This window comes from Glandiceps talaboti, chromosome 14 (genome assembly GCF_964340395.1).
Source record: "Glandiceps talaboti chromosome 14, keGlaTala1.1, whole genome shotgun sequence".
Taxonomy (NCBI): Eukaryota; Metazoa; Hemichordata; class Enteropneusta; family Spengelidae; genus Glandiceps; species Glandiceps talaboti.
In genome coordinates this window covers 11,314,543-11,333,014 of record NC_135562.1, presented here as the reverse complement: position 1 = coordinate 11,333,014, position 18,472 = coordinate 11,314,543, and the positions used below count along the sequence as shown (strand labels likewise).

The 18,472-nt window shown below is 35.3% G+C and overlaps 1 protein-coding gene across 1 annotated transcript; it reads right to left on the bottom strand.

The window, feature by feature from the left end:
• Window positions 1-2,728: 2,728 nt before the first annotated feature.
• On the bottom strand, window positions 2,729-16,302 carry LOC144445250 (protein O-mannosyl-transferase TMTC2-like). Its single transcript, XM_078134792.1, has 11 exons — window positions 16,196-16,302; window positions 15,365-15,977; window positions 13,289-14,051; window positions 10,920-11,034; window positions 10,392-10,477; window positions 9,588-9,772; window positions 9,030-9,108; window positions 6,072-6,193; window positions 5,253-5,334; window positions 4,770-4,948; window positions 2,729-3,955 (listed from the first exon to the last, which is right to left on the bottom strand). The coding sequence occupies exons 1-11, from the start codon at window positions 16,300-16,302 to the stop codon at window positions 3,794-3,796; spliced, it is 2,493 nt and encodes an 830-aa protein (XP_077990918.1). The 3' UTR covers window positions 2,729-3,793.
• Between the last annotated feature and the right edge of the window lie 2,170 nt (window positions 16,303-18,472).

The following is an 18,472-nucleotide window of genomic DNA, read 5'->3' as shown; positions in this document are numbered from 1 at the left end:
CCCTCCCCCTTTCATTGGCCTGTAGCAATGATTCACAGACTGTTTACATGAACTTTTGTTGGTGATAGATGGATGTTGACTGAGAAAGTTGAAAGTTGACCTAAACGATTCACCAGGATGGTTCAAAGAATCACACTAAAAATGATAGAATATACAATTACACATTTTAATATCTTATTTGAATTCTCTTTATTAAATCATATCTTTGTATAAAATTGTACAGATCCATCAAATATAATTATTGTATCTAGACTCTGTCATGTATATATAAAACCCTGATAATCACACTCTTGAACTGTATAATTTATATAAATTATAGTACTTGATATAATAATTGTAACATGTCATGATAAACGGTGGATAGATACCCTCAGAGGTCAAGGGTCAGCTATAGACATGACAATCAGCTGTACTGGTCACATGTCTGTCTATTGGCTATATTTAAATATGAGTTTATTAAAATCTGATGTATGAATAGGCTTGATGCTTTATTTATTTTTGTTTCCTTCATATATTGTCTTTTTGTCTTTTATTTCAATTTTTTTGTTCCATGAGTGAGTGAGTGGGAAGATGTGCTCACTCCTCGTACAATAAAAACAAAAACAAACGACAATATACTAAGGAATAAAAAAATAATTAAAAGAAATCAAACCCACTGTATCTACATCATGGTACTACTTGTAATTCTTTTGTTATCACTACACAAGGAGAGACATAATTAGTGACACATACTCACAAATCTTTTGTTAGTTTGTTTACAAAACACAGATTTGTAAAAGATGTCAGTTAATACGCCAAAGTTAAAAACAATTCTATTTTGAGGTGGGCCCTAACACAAACAAGGCTCTACCATTGTCAAGTTAGGTAACTTCTTTTGACGATTCCATTTTGAGGTGGGCCCTAACACTAACAAGGGCAACTTTTTTGATATTATGGGTCAAACCTCCCAACAAAGCATAAAATTGTGGTTTGAATCGGCGGTTTAATCTGCCCTCATCAGATGGCTCACCATCCGATCGTCAACATATATTGGGATAGTAACTTAGAATATAAGTTTTGAAACCAAAATAGTCACGATAAAACAACAAAGTTATATTTCATTCTGTTTAACTTCTTTAACTTTTGAGTTTACTTGAGATACAAATTTCATATTTTAGTATGAAAATATCTTTGGTGGGTAAAAATGTAATGCATGGGTATTTGTAGATTTACTCAAACACAATATACATACTGGTACTTATATGTATTGTAACATGATTCAAAACTAAGAATAAACTCACTTAAAATAAAATACAAATACAAACACACAACCTAAATACTAGCTATTTTCACACAATGTTATGGTTAGCACCAATATTCGGTGGGTGAAATTCAGACAGTAAAAATTAGACTAAATCAATGAAAATCATGTCACCTGAAACAGACTGCCCCCCCCCCCCCCCTTGGGCTTGTTACATTTCATTGTCTGGCTAAACAAAACCCTTACTAACGTTGCTACATTTCATCTTCTGGTTCTGTAAGTAATCTTCTGAGCACTGTTACACTGTAAATGATATGGCACTGAGCCAAACATAGTGGTGCTGTAAATATGGACATTTTCGCATGAGACTTATTTTCACTTATTTTGCTGGACAACAAAAATGCAAAAATAACTAGTGACTAAAATGCCTTCTTGTACATGAACACAATGTACCTGTCTGGTAATCAATAAAAGCCTTTGAGAACTAGCTGAAGACTGTAAAAACGTAAAATTTTCTGGTGGTGAAAATATCTAGGTTTACAGTACTAGTATCTCACATAAAGAGACTGAAGCACAGTTTGTAAGTTTTTTGTTAATCCAGATAATGAAAGCAGCAATATTAGTATGGTTTTGTTGATCCAAATGATGAATTGCAGCAATGTTAGATAGATTTTTATCATGCCAGACAACTCCATTTCAGGCGGGCATGGTTTTCAATTTTAACTTAGCATAGTTACACACTATCATAAAAGCAAAGCAGAACAATCTATATCTCGTACAACAAACAATAAAATAAGCAATACAAATTTGAAAATACAACACACTATATAAAAGGTAAAAAATTAAATCTCTTTACTCCATATTTTTCCCTTTGTAAAAACTATTAGACATGTAATAAATCTATGTACACACACTATTATATGTATGTTGGGTTGCTTTATTAACTTTTTTTTTGAAAAATGTAAACATCTTTGTTCTTATATCTGTGTATGGGACAATCGCACAAGCTCAACAAACGCACATCATTCATTTAGGTCAAAACCCCTCCCCTACCCCATAAACAAATGTTCACAAGTGCGACATCAAACATTTATATATGATGCAAACTATGATGAGAACTGTATCGGTCACACCACTATGATCAATGTAATGTAAAACCATAATTGTGAACACATTAGATCATTAAAATACTAACAGAAATTCAGCACAATACAATTTATCAACATCTCAGTAGTAAATACAAAAGCTGTTATCATTGAAGGGGTGAAAGTTTTCTGTCAAAATTTGGTTAGAAGAGCCAAAATGAAGTTCAACAATCCTGTTGATGCCAGACCCCCCTCCCCCATGAAAGAAGTTGTGTGACATTGTGCGATCGTCCCTAAGGTTAAAGCTATTTTTTTAGTACTTTTATTTCAGTTTCACAGCAAGTGAAAAGCTTTAAAATATGTGCCATATCTAATACAACTATTAATTCAAATGTGCAAGCAATAGTAGTTGGTGTAATAAAGTATTTTGCTAAGGGTAAATCAATAATGTGTATCATTATCTGATAGCGAGTTGTTGGTGTTATTTCAATGCTTTATTGCCAAAACCAACAAAATATACACAGCTAAAGATTATCATGTCTGAAACAGGGCTGTGATAGGACTGTTACATCAGGCCAGTGGCAATTCTGACCAGCCAGACTGTGACAGGCCTGTCTTATCAGGTCTGTGCTGTAAGGCTTCTCTCACCATGTTTCATCATTCCTGTGGCAGGCCTGACCAGTCAGACCTGTGACAGGCCTGTTTGTTAGGCTTGTGGCAGGCCTCTTCCATCTCGCCTGCACCATGCCAGTTCAATTACACCTGTGGCAGGCACCATGCCTGGGACAGGTCAGTCCTGACAATCCATTTTGATTTTTAGCTGTGTAAGGTTTGGATTTCATTAACTGATAAAAAATTAAATGACATTTGTTATGAGCTCTGCCTACTACTACATATAAAATGGTTGAACAGCTTTCAAAACCATTTTGTCATTCTTTACTGAAAATGCTGCTTGAAATGTACAGAAAGTTCCACTTGTAATATCTTATTGTACAATGTACACAGAGTATTGACTAACATGTACATGTACATGTATCATCAGACATTACCATTGGATGACACTGGTAATCCAGCCTTCGGTTTACTATAAAAACTAAACTAAATCTATTGTTCTTCAGTGTGGTAGATTACACAAGTGGGTCATAGTGGTTCCTCTAATCACCCTGTGATCAAGATAGTATGAACATTGGAAGTCCCAAAATAGTACATTGGAAGTTCATGGAACTTTGTCAATAAAACTCTACAGAGGCCTCCCTACTGAGACGATAATTAGTCCAATATCCATTCAATAGTTTATCACTGTTATATCTGTTGATCACTGTTGTAGTTTTAGTTTGTGTCTATCTTAGTAAACCGAAGACTATGTTACCATAGTAATATGAATTTCTGTCTCACTTTATATCTCCAAGACTAGTTACAAAATCCTGACAAACGAAGACTAAAATACCAACAGTGGCTCTTGTTCTGTTCATTTACTTTTATTGATTAGAGTTCTGACCTTCTTGAGATTAGACTTTGTGATTTCATCATCTGGTTTTAGCTTCAATGCTTTCATATACTGTAGTTCAGCTTCCCTTAGTTTGCCATTCACATGAAGCATTGCTCCAAGATTCAGATGTGCACTGGGCTCCTACAAACAAAAACAACAGCAACAACAATACAGGGTTTAATTTATAGGTATTCAGAAATACACCAGGCTTCATTGACACCAGTATGCCCTCTAATCATCGGATAGCCAAATTTTGTTGTTGTGGGTCAGTACAATAAAACTGCCATTTCTGTGTCACCACATAGTAAGAGATAGGGGAACACCAAATTTTAGTGTGTCACTAGAAATAGTGTGCATCAGTGACTTGTCAAACTGACTTAGAGGGTGCACACTTGCACTGATTAACAGTAAGACCAGTAATAACAATTAACAAAGGAATTAAATGTATTCATATGTAAGACACAAATGAATGAAATTCAATCAATCAATCAATCAATTAATCAATCAGTGAATTTATAAAGAACCAGTTTCCACTACGATGTTGAGTTCAGAGGTGCTGTACAGACTGAGACTGGAGAAAGGACATGTCTTCAAGTTCTGTTTGAAAGCATCAGCTGTTGGTTTTTGTCATATTTCTAATGGCAGTGTATTCCATAGATGGGGTGCAGCACATAAGAACACATGCACCATATGACACTAGTTTGTACTTAGGTTCATCCTGGGAGTTGCCTTCATGTGAATTAGGTTAGATATGTAGGTTGGCAACAGACCATTCAGAGATTTGTAAGTGATCAACAAAAGTTAAAATAATTCTATCCTGTACTGGTAGCCAGTGGAGTGCTTTAAGGATTGTTGCTATGTGATCATATTTCTTGGCCCACATGATGATCTTTGCTGCAATGTTCTGAATATGCCTGAAATGTATTTGAACAGAGTTGATAACATTTGCCATTACCTGTGGTTTTAGTAGTACAGCTTTCCAATAATACACCTCAGCTTTCTCCTTGAGTCCAGCTTGTCTGTGTGCATTGGCAGCATTGAAGACAATGTCAAAGTCATCACCATTCAGTTCTACTGCCTTCTGATACATAGATGCTGCAACTGAATACTTCTCATTCTGAGCATAGTGTTGACCTAATAATAAAAGATATAGATATACCATCAAATCATAGCAGAATTAAATAACATGGAAGTTGTATTGACCTTAGTCTCTCCATACTGTGAATGTATGCCAGATGTGTGTGTGTGTGTGTGTGTGTGTGTGTGTGTGTGTGTGTGTGTGTGTGTATGTATGTATGTATGTATGTATGTATGTATGTATGAACACTTGTTTGATATTGTATGTATCTGTTTAGTGTATGTCTGCCTGTGTCTATCTGAGTGTTTGTTTGTTTGTGTGTATGTTTGCATCATATAGATAGTCACTACACATACTCACCATAGTGTTGGTAGACACTTGAACTGTTAGGTTCTAAACTTAAAGCCTTATTCAGCATACGTTCAGCTTCTTCATTTCTTCCCTTTGGTGAAAACCAGAAACAATTATACAACTGTACACATTATCAGAAGTGTTATAAGCCATATCATGAATAGTACAGCAACTAACGGACATTTCACATAGCTATCAATATGTATAAAAATGGTAAAATAGGTAAATTTCTCCTAAAGGAGAACGCCACTCCAGGAAATAAAGGCATTTTCATGAACTTTGGGTTCTGGAGAGTCAATGAATATTCATGACACATGTTTTACACTGAAGCGGCACTCAGGAGTCATTAAAATTCATTGTTCAGCCATGAATATATTATTTCTGCTGGCTCCCATGATGCATTGGCACCATAGCAAAGATACCCTATAAAGGCACAAGATCAACTTGTTGTTTCTCTGAAAACACATTTAATTAAAAAGTAATTGTAGATGATGTAAAATCATGAAATGACCCTCCAGAACCCACAGTCTATGAAAATGTCTGTTTCCTGGAGTGATGTTCCCGTCTAACATGTCATTACAGCTTAAAGGACTGTTTTACCTATGTTTTGCTATATCTCTTTTAATAAAGTCTTTGCAGTATCTATTCACTATGTACAAAAGTCAATGTCCTTCTGAATGCAGCAACAAACAAATACATATATTTCTTCATACACAGCTTGTCCACTAAATAGCACATGCGAATTTCTTGGCAAATATTGCAAGAAAAGCTGATTGTAACCAAGCTACATAAAATTTGATTGGCTGTTGTGATAATTAGTATACTTACAGTCGTATCTAGCAGGTGTGCATAGGTTAAATAAGCAGGTACATGATCTGCCTTCACTGATAATGCTTTCTGAAACCAAGTTTCAGCTGCTTCGTACTGACCAAGTTTGGATAAACAATCCCCTAATACAATATATATGGCATGCAATTAAAACACGAACAAATACAAGTACATGTCAAACATCTACTAAATAGCAGAGATATAAGGATATCATTGTACATCAGTTTTATGTTGATGTTGTGCACATATAAGAATGCATATAGTTTAGTGACAGCCTCAGCCAGCTTGGTGGTTTTTACAACTGCTAGTCAATATTAATGTCATTGTTAGGGTATGTTCTCCATAGGATAAAATTACGACACTTTAGCTTTACGATTTGTTTCAATAGATTCTGATTGTACTCGTACACACACACACACACACACACACACACACACACACACACACACACACACACACACACACACACACACACACACACACACTCACTCACACACACACACATACACACACACATACACACACATACACACACACACACATACACGCACACACACACACACATACACACACATATACATACATACACACAAACATACACATACATACACACAAACATACACGAAATTAGCATCATACATACATACATACATACATACATACATAGACAGACAGACAGACACACACACACACACACACACACACACACACACACAGTGATATATAATTGGATATAAACTATAATCTTTGATATTAACAAAATGAAAGAATAACATGGAGAAAGTACCTTTAACATTAATGTTAGTTAGAACATTATAACGTGCATACATAGTTTCAGCCAAGCAATTAATAATGTTTGTTAGTTACAATACATTAGATTACTTGTATCTGATTATGACTCATGTCTGTTATTTTAACTATATTATTGTATACTGGAAAGACAAGGGAAGTTACCTAGCTGTCATGGGAGGGGTTGACCAATGTTTGAGGGTGCCCTGTCACAGCGTACCTTGCAGACTAGCTGCTGTGGGAGGGGTTGACCAATGTGTGAGGGCGCCCTGTCACTGTGTACCTTGCAGACTAGCTGTCTTGGGAGGGGTTGACCAATGTGTGAGGGTGCCCCGTCACTGTGTACCTTGCAGACTAGCTGTCATATTGAATTAAATTCTACTGAATCTGGAAATGCTATCTCTCTTCTCTGATTAACACTCGTATCCCTACTTATTCCAGGATATTTCATATTTTTCAATTGTAGACAGGACAATATGAACTGTATACTATATTTTTTCATTATGAAACTTGAGCAGTCGACAGTAAGAACAGTGATCTCAATGCATTTCATTCATTCTGTGAGAAAACCAATCACATACACACCTATTGAATAACTGTTAGGATAATATGTACTCGAGTATACTCCAGGAGTGTGTATGTGTCTGCATTGACCAGGTGATAGATTCGTGTACCACAAGATTTCATTGTGTGCATTAAGCCAAGTGATTGACTTGTGAGGGGGTGATGTAAAGTTATCTCAAGGTTACCTCTGATTGGATAACATACATATAACTTTATTACTCATTAACAATACAGCCAACAGATGTGCTTGTTTCCTTTGTTTTCTGACCAATCAGAATGAACTTCGTCACATTGTCTAACTTGTGATACAAGACTGCACTGTGCATCAAAGATGGGATATGACTGTGTATGTGCAGTGGATGAAGTGATTGACTTTTGATGTGAGAATTCATTGTTGGAGCAAGTGTGGTGTGATATTTGTCTGTGTTTGCACTGGGTGAAGTGCTAGATTTGTATGAATTTAATGAATATACTCAACATGGGCATTGGATAAAATTGACATTTGAAATAGACCAACACTGGTAAGTAATAGTTGTGTATTTCAATGAAGGGCTGTTAATTCATTTAATCATATGGTGAAATAAAACATGTTGTGCCGGAAACATGAAGAATACTAGTAGTTCATCTCAGTGCTTATAAAAATACTACCAGTAGTAAGGAACACGTATGGGACACCATTTTATAAACTAAAACACACCCATCTTTATATTATATTAACCATGCGACTCATGAATAACAACTTTAAAGATTGAGACTTTACTCTGAGTTGATAGAAATCTACAGGTTTGTGTTATGTGGTTAAAAGGTCGGGATGGAAACTAGAGGTCATCATTCCAATCAAAACAAGCTGTAGGTCAAGGGTCAAAGGTCAGGGAAATCCATTTTTACAAAGTTTTACTGGATGTGTTTACAGGGACTACAGTAACTTGACATATACCCAGGCATTTAAATGTTTTATGTTTATGTTATTTTTTATAAAATATAAGGAGTATAAAATTAGAATTAAGAATGCATCATTTGTACAAACAAAATAAGTGATATGAGATCTTGTACATACTTCTAAGGAACTAAGGGGTATGACTGACATGTATGTTGTACACATTTCTGAGGAACTAAGTGGTATGACATATAATGTACACACTTCTGAGGAACTAAGGGGTATAATATACTGCATTGTACAAACCTTAAGAACATGGAGTCACATCCCATAATGTTGTAAACATGGCAGGAAGATAACGGATCTTATCAAACATGTACAAATTCTGATAAGATAAGGAGTCTTACTCATCATGTTGTACAAACTCTGGTATGATAAGGATTTTAAACTACCATATTGTACAATATGATAAGGAGTCTTACCCATCATATTGTACAATGTCTGATAAGATAAGGAGTCTTACCAATCATGTTGTGTAAACTCTGATAAGATAAGGAGTCTTACCCATCATGTTGTACAAACTCTGATAAGATAAGGAGTCTTACCCATCATGTTGTGTAAACTCTGATAAGATAAGGAGTCTTACCCATCATGTTATATAAACTCTGATAAGATAAGGAGTCTTACCCATCATGTTATATAAACTTTGATAAGATAAGGAGTCTTACCCATCATGTTATATAAACTCTGAGGAGAGTAGTACTCAGGACATCTATCGATAGCTTCTTGGAAAATAGTTGATGCCTCCTGAAAACAAACACCAATACACAAATTTGTATCAACAAGATGTAAATACCACACTTAACATAAATACATGATGGCTGTCACATTATTTAGTCTTTCCCTATCAATTGTGCTACTGTCTTTTGCTGCTTGTTGCTATGTCACCACCACCACCACCACCATCAAGGGCACTATCATTGTCACTATCATCATTGTTGTCACTATCATCACCTAGGATACTATCATTGTTGTTGTCATCTTTATTGCCATTGTCGTCATCACCGTCAATGTGCCATCATCATCATCGTTAACACTATCATTGTTGTTGTCATCTTTATTGCCATCGTCGTCGTCACCGTCAATGTGTCATCGTCATCATCGTTGCCATCATTTTTAGAGAGATCAGTCAATATAACATAAGCTCTGTATATAGATTGTTCTCAAAATATGATTTTATCTGCTGCCATTTATTAGAATCTTAGACCAATATATTTGTTACTTACTTGATAGTTGCCTTCATCATGATACAATCTACCTAGATTATAAATGGCTGAAATGATAGCTTTATTCTGACTTTTGGGATCTTTGAGTCCAATGTCATCCATAGTAGCAGCATGTCTGTACACAACTTTAGCTTCTTCCTGTCTCCCAACATTTGCCAAGGTCATGCCAAGATTCAGATGTGCCACTGTAAGTAATGAAACAATGTATCAAGATGTAGATAAGCCACAGTACATACTGAAACAATGTATCAAGATGTAGGCAAAAAAGTGTAAATATTGAAATGTATCAAGATGTAGGTGAGTCACTCTAAGTATTGAAACCATGTATCGAGGTTTATGCAAATCACTCTATCAAAATGTAGGCAAACAATTGTAAGTAATGAAACAATGTATCAAGATATATGCAAGCCACCAACCTATATTGCATCATTTCATTCAGCTTTCTAGTAATGGGCCAACAGGTATGAGATTGTAAAATTAATTGTGAATTTGTACTACAACTAAAAGACTATAAAGGAAACGATATGAACAAACACAGTAGCTGGTATCTCAGCACTACTCTTGAGGCTTCACATCACCTTACCAATCTGATTAAAATCTGATGTGGTGAAAGCAGCTAGATGCCTTTATTTACCTCTATTTCAATTATTTTGTGTCTTTTGTTTTGTTTGAGTGATTGTCGCTGTGGGAAGGCGGCGATCACTCGGAACAAAACAAACAACACAAAACACTGGAAACAGAGGTAAATAAAGGCATCTAGCCGCTTTCACCACATCAGATTTTTAATCAGATTGATCAACTTACTTGCAAGTCTTGGTCTATATCTTATTGCATTCTTGTAGCTTTCAAGTGCTTCTTCATTTCGATTAGATTCTTGTAATAATATACCACTGAAAAAAGAAAGTAGAAAAGAGAGACAGGTTATGTCAAGTAGCAAAGAAAGATGACATATCATTTGGTCATCTTGTAGATTATGTCAGATTTTCATCTACCACTTTCCAAAAGTATTGTGAAATTATTACCCCTAACATGGACCAATAACAGCACAATGACCTTTTATACTTCCTCAACTCCCTAGAGAGCATACAATCCATTGCAGCCTCTGTAAGAGCACAGAATTAAATCCTTCACATAGCATCCTCTATCCTAACAGGTCCCCATTTATACATATAGACTGACTAGGGCACAATCATGGTTCATATCTTGAGCCCAGAAATATACAACAGCAGTGAGGTTCACATCAGCAACTAGCAGATTCAAAACTGTTTACAGTTAAAATTCATCATGGCTCCACATAAGGTTCCTTCACGTTCAATATAAAAGAGTACTTACAGATTATAATGTGCATCTGCCATGTTACCACGGTATTCTAATGCTTTCTTATATGCCATTTCTGCTTCTTCTACTTTGCCTTGTGATTTCAGTATATTGGCCAAGTTACCCCAGGCTAAGAAAGAATGAGAAATACATATCACAACTGTTGGTCAAAATACTGAATTTTATAAGGAAGAAAATACCAATTACTGATCAGTTCAGTTAAAAGCTGTGTGCTGCTATTACTACATTAGTTCAAGGAACAGGTTTGCGTCCAGATTCATCAACATTTAACTCGTGCTGACTGGTCACCATGGAAATATATTCGTGCTGACTGGTCACAATGGAAATATATTCGTGCTGACTGGTCACAATGAAAATATATTCGTGCTGACTGGACACAATGAAAATATATTCGTGCTGACTGGACACAATGAAAATATATTCGTGCTGACAAGTCACAATGAAAATATATTCGTGCTGACTGGTCACAATGAAAATATATTCGTGCTGACTGGACACAATGAAAATATATTCGTGCTGACAAGTCACAATGAAAATATATTCGTGCTGACTGGACACAATGAAAATATATTCGTGCTGACTGGTCACAATGAAAATATATTCGTGCTGACTGGTCACAATGAAAATATATTCGTGCTGACTGGTCACAATGAAAATATATTCGTGCTGACTGGTCACAATGAAAATATATTCGTGCTGACTGGTCACAATGAAAATATATTCGTGCTGACTGGTCACAATGAAAATATATTCGTGCTGACTGGTCACAATGAAAATATATTTGTGCTGACTGGTCACAATGAAAATATATTCGTGCTGACTGGTCACAATGAAAATATATTCGTGCTGACTGGTCACAATGAAAATATATTTGTGCTGACTGGTCACAATGAAAATATATTCGTGCTGACTGGTCACAATGAAAATATATTTGTGCTGACTGGTCACAATGAAAATATATTCGTGCTGACTGTACACAATGAAAATATATTTGTGCTGACTGGTCACAATGAAAATATATTCGTGCTGACTGGTCACAATGAAAATATATTCGTGCTGACTGGTCGCAATGAAAATATATTTGTACTGACTGGTCACTATGAAAATATATTCGTGCTGACTGGTCACAATGAAAATATATTCGTGCTGACTGGTCACAATGAAAATACATTCGTGCTGACTGGTCGCAATGAAAATATATTTGTACTGACTGGTCACTATGAAAATATATTCGTGCTGACTGGTCACAATGAAAATATATTCGTGCTGACTGGTCACAATGAAAATATATTCGTGCTGACTGGTCACAATGAAAATATATTTGTGATGACTGGTCACAATGAAAATATATTTGTACTGACTGGTCACTATGAAAATATATTCGTGCTGACTGGTCACAATGAAAATATATTCGTGCTGACTGGTCACAATGAAAATATATTCGTGCTGACTGGTCACAATGAAAATATATTCGTGCTGACTGGTCACAATGAAAATATATTCGTGCTGACTGGTCACCATGAAAATTTATTCTGCTGACTGGTCACCATGAAAATATATTCTGCTGACTGGACACAATGAAAATATATTCTGCTGACTGGTCACCATGAAAATTTATTCTGCTGACTGGTCACAATGAAAATATATTCGTGCTGACGGGACACAATGAAAATATATTCGTGCTGACTGGTCACAATGAAAATATATTCGTGCTGACTGGTCACAATGAAAACTCGCATTGATAGTCAACCTTATTGATAAACATTTAGTTGGCTTTGCTCAAACATTTTATCAGTACCAAGGCTGAAAATCATCCAAATCAAATGTCAACTTAGAATGTCCCTAGGAAATAAACTCTTTAAATTTCTGATGTTAAAGAGGTTATGTTAATTGATATGTAAGTGAACTAATTATATATACAAATGCAGGACTAAACTTGGCTACAATCTTACCCCTTTGGTGGGTTTGTAGCAATACCACTTCTATGCAATGTTAATTGATATGCAAATAAACTATTTATATATACAAATGCAGGACTGAACCTGGTTGCAATCTTACCCTTTGGTGGGTTTGTAGCAATACCACTTCTATGCAATGTTAATTGATATGCAAATGAACTAATTATATATACAAATGCAGGACTAAACCTGGCTGCAATCTTACCCTTTGGTGGGTTTGTAGCAATACCACTCCTATGCAATGTTAACTGATATGCAAATGAACTAATTATATATACAAATGCAGGACTAAACCTGGCTGCAATCTTACCCTTTGGTGGGTTTGTAGCAATACCACTTCCATGCAATGTTAACTGATATGCAAATGAACTAATTATATATACAAATGCAGGACTAAACCCTTACCCTTTGGTGGGTTTGTAGCAATGCCACTTCTGTATAACGCTTCTTCCGTTTGCCAATCTTGATTTCGTAGAAACGTACGAACACTGAACAATATCAATAATACTGACATAATCAGATAAAAGTACTTGTGTTTGGTTTTGTTGACACGACAACATAAAATATGTACTCCATAGACCAAGAGTAGTGAATATCCCATACTGGGAATATACAAGACTCTCTCGGCTACCACAAATCCCACATAGAAAAATAAATTAGTTGCTGGTATAAATGGTACTATCATTATTGCTAAAGACAATATAATTATTTCAAATCTTTCGACTAGCACCTTTGGTTTTTGCAGCTTTTGATATGTAGAATTAAGTTTACCATTAGATGTTGAAGTAACTGTGTTGTTACTGTTAAGATCGCCATTGTTACTTCTAGAGAGTCCTTTTAAACTACAGATGCCAAATAAGAGTAAACTAAAGTAAAGTAATAATGTTGCAAGGTTTCTAACGTCACTAATTGACTCTAGTAGAGGTATGGCTTCCATTGACCAATCAAAACTTAGCAAGTATGGGTTTAACAGTAGCCAGATGTTGAAAGCTGGTAAGAAATGATATGTTAATGATCTTGTCAAGGTACTGCTGGAATTGGATGCTGGATTATCCGATGGTGAGAATTCCGGTGGAACGCTTCCCATGATGGATATTCTACACGCCAGTACTGCCACACCCCATAAACCAGTTACTAAAACACCAAGACACACCGGACGATATTTACGCTGAAAATATCAATATTTCAAAATTAGTATAACCTAACATGATTTAATATTGGATGAAAAGTCCAGTAAAGCACAAAATGAATATCTCAATCAAATGATCAAAGTCAATAAAGTTAAGGAATACAGATAGCCCCCCCCCCCCCATCAAACTCCCTAACCTACTTAAAATATGCATCTTGTACACAAAACATGCTACAATGAAGTAATCATCTCAACAACATGAGCTACCATTACTAAAGTTAAGGAGTACAGATGCTCCCTAACCTATATAAAATATACACCTTGAACATCAAGCAGTCTTGCCCCACTTTCAGTGAAAATTACATACTTAGTATTTGAAATTTGGTCACTGTATGAGTTTCACTAAAATTAGATCTGGACATAGCAGAAAGTCTTTGAGACTGAGATAGACACCACAAAGATAACACACACAAAGATCCCTTACATAGTGTCTGCTCTGCATTTGGTTACATTTGTATTTGTTTTTGTTATCATTAGCAAAATACAGAGCAGACACTGTGTAAGGGATGTTTGTGTGTTATCTGTATTGTCTACAGAGCAGACACTGTGTAAGGGATGTTTGTCATCTTTAGTGTGTCTACAGAGCAGACACTGTGTAGTGGATGTTTGTGTGTTATCTTTATTGTGTCTACAGAGCAGACACTGTGTAGTGGATGTTTGTGTGTCATCTTTATTGTGTCTACAGAGCAGACACTGTGTAGTGGATGTTTGTGTGTCATCTTTATTGTGTCTACAGAGCAGACACTGTGTAGTGGATGTTTGTGTGTCATCTTTATTGTGTCTACAGAGCAGACACTGTGTAGTGGATGTTTGTGTGTTATCTTTATTGTGTCTACAGAGCAGACACTGTGTAAGGGATGTTTGTGTGTTATCTTTATTGTGTCTACAGAGTAGACACTGTGGATGTTTGTGTGTTATCTGTATTGTCTACAGAGCAGACACTGTGTAAGGGATGTTTGTGTGTTATCTTTATTGTGTCTACAGATCAGACACTGTGGATGTTTGTGTGTTATCTGTATTGTCTACAGAGCAGACACTGTGTAAGGGATGTTTGTGTGTTATCTTTAGTGTGTCTACAGAGCAGACACTATGTAAGGGATATTTGTGTGTTAACTTTATTGTGTCTATCTCAACATAAAACCTGGTGATCATTCCTATCGATCTTGATACATCGTTAATAGCATTTGCAAGCTAAGATGAAATCTCCTGTGTGCTGATAGTGTTCAAGTAAATTATTTTAAACCATTTTCTATCCCTAATAGGTAATTAAGGTTCTTAAGTACATTCCGTACCTTATATAAGATTTGGAAGACACTCAGTGGTTGTATTTTGTTGCAGATAAAGACATCATAGACTGCATTAATAGCCAGTACTGTAATGGCTTGTTCCTTCCATAGCATACTAGCCGAAGCACATAGAAGACTTAAAAATAAATACATCCATGATTTCACCGAGTATTGTTGTCTGCTGATAGGATCATCAACTTGTAAAATTGACAGTGATCTACACTGACAGTATCTGATGTATGTCATGAATGATAGAAGAAAGAATAATCCAGCTCCGATCTCTGCCCGGCCAACTACACCAGCAACGGCTTCAGTGTGTATAGGATGGGTTGCAAAGACAAGTCCAGCAAGGACTGCCAGTGTTTTAGATTTCAACAAAAACTCTGACAAAGATGTAAATAGTCCCACGACCACAGCATGTAGGATTATGTTAGTTAGATGGTATACAAATGGATTCAACTCTGCCAGCAGATAGTTCAATCGAAACGACAACACACATAGAGGGCGGTATGACTTGTGACTACCACTGTGAGTCAGTGGTGTCCCCCAAAAGTCATTCTGGAATATATTCTGCCATGGTGTTTCCGGTAATAAATCCTGGTTCTTCTGAATTGCTCGACTAAAAAAGGAAAAAGAAAATGAGTCAAAATTAGAATCTGTGAATGTTACATAAATCTTCATACATTCCTCTTTTTGTTACTTTTGCTAACATTTCTTGTAAATTTATTTATTATTTATATAATTATTTATTTATTCATTTTTTTTATTTATTTATATATTCTTTTGGGGCTGACAGAACATAGGACAAAGACTATGACAGTTTCTTACAAAAGTTACCGTAGGCTCCATTTTAACTCCATTTTGAAAGTAGTTTGTAACCAGGGGGCAGTACCAATTGCCAGTTCTGGTTGGGATGTGCAGCCAATACTGCCAACCCCAGACATTCAGATTTGACTAGGAGTACTGATTTTTAGAAGATTGAATTTTAGATCACAAAATGTAGTTTTCACTCTAAAATTTTAAATAATGTTTAGACTTTTCAGTTCGAAAAAAAAGACCTCAGACCAAAGGGTTAGAAAATGAACCAAAAATGGCGGCACATGTACGTAGAGTCAAATTGGGTGAGTAGCCCCTAGGTTTGTAACTTTTAACACTAGGATGGTATCCAGCTTCAATTTGAACACAGACAGTGGAGACTGTGATTTTTATGATGAACCAGGTTTCAGTGTGCAGTATTTGCTAATTTGCATATGAATAGAATTGACTGTTACTTTGATTAATTCTATTGTTCTGATGTAATGATAGCTGTAAAATAACAATCAGTTTATATGGGGTTATATCCTATAAACTCACTGATGTTACAAAAAACTCTCTAAATTCTATTCAACTGGGCACAATGACAGCTGCAATAGTTTGAGATGACAGGCACGTTTATTGGATACACCCATAGACCCACCAGTTGGTGGAGGGTCTATGACACACCTAACCAGCAATAGTCTGTGTACAAGATGATGTCATGTCATGCTATCACCTACCACATGTAGCAGCTATCAAACTTCTCATTTTTTTACTCTAAAAGTTTATGATGCAATTACCATTATTATTAAGCAAAGTGAAACAATTGTTTATAAAATTATGAAAAGAAACCTCATTCTTTTCATTCTCATAACTTTATTTCAGAATAAACTGTTAAACATGGTTGGAAAGTCAACAACCCCATATATATATATATATATATATATATATATATATATATATATATATATATATATATATATATATATATATATATATATATATATATATATATATATATATATATATATATATATATATATATATATATATATATATATATATATATATATATATATATATATATATATATACATATACAAACACACCATACAATACAATGCTAGGCTTGAAATTAACACTAGTCCTATGTCCACAGACTTCCTTCCAATTCTTGTCATGGGGCTACCATTATTTGCAGCTGGTAGCCCACTCACATTACTACCACTGATTACATGATTATTTAAAAGATTTACAGACATAAAAGTATATTAAAACACACGTATTTCCAATAGAGGAATTCAGTTTTCAGTTCAGGAATATGAGACTACTGGTCACCACCCTTGGGCTACCACTTTCTGAAATTGGTAGCCTTGACTAAGACTACCACAGAAAATTGTTAATTGCGAGCCCTGACTATGATGTAGTACATTTGAACTGAGAAAAATACTTTGACAAATAATATAATGTCTGTATACACTGTCACATCATAAAATGTACTCTACATTGTACTGGTAGATTACAGTAAAGGTATTATACAGTGTTGGCGGTTGCCAGATGGTTATATGGCAAATTGATTTATTGACTGATGACTCGGACTGACATTACTTTAGTTAGCCAAACTGGCGACTCCAAATTTTGAGTAGTGTTTGATGTCCAAATTTCTACCTTTATTTAACCTTCAAAATCAGTTCAAAGATGGTGACTCTCACTGTCACATATTAACATCAGGATAATATTCCACAAAGCAATGTTTTTTTACCGATGTTATTTGTCTGACGTTTTCATATTTGTTCAAGAGTTATACATTGATTGTAAACCACGTCATCAGAAAGCTGACAACATTCAGAGATCAAAATCAAAACATTGCCTTTGGTAATGTGGTATGATTTCACAGCTGTAGTTTGTACTCAACATTAAATCATTCAAATTTCCATTCTGTAAATGACAGACGTTAATGTTTGTCTATTTTAACTACAGAGATAATAAACATCAGCTTGGAAAGCAAATAACCCCCCCCACCCCTCCCCCAGTCTGTTGAATGATTATTTACATGTTGTTTATACAATCATACAATTGCATGGAGGTATATAATACCACCATGGTATATTTTACTACCAGCATATTTGTGTGTAGCATGCCATGCAATAATATCACCATCAAGCCTTTATTTATTAATTCATTGCATTCCATTGGACCATGGATCTATTATAGATCCATGGTTGGACAGAAGCAGCAGAGAGAGTGGATCTAATTTTAAACGTGAAAATCCTTGAAAATTCAACAAAATAAATAATATTGTGTTTCAATTTGTGTGTA

Bases quoted from the DNA above. Each gene is read 5' to 3' on its own strand.
- LOC144445250 (XM_078134792.1), bottom strand. From the start codon at position 16,302: ATGTCTGGGGTTGGCAGTATTGGCTGCACATCCCAACCAGAACTGGCA. The intron at 9,773-10,391 runs GTAAGTTGATCA...CATTACTTACAG, and splicing joins ATATAGACCAAGACTTGCAA to TGGCACATCTGAATCTTGGC. The intron at 9,109-9,587 runs GTAAGTAACAAA...GTTTGTTTTCAG, and splicing joins ATGATGAAGGCAACTATCAA to GAGGCATCAACTATTTTCCA.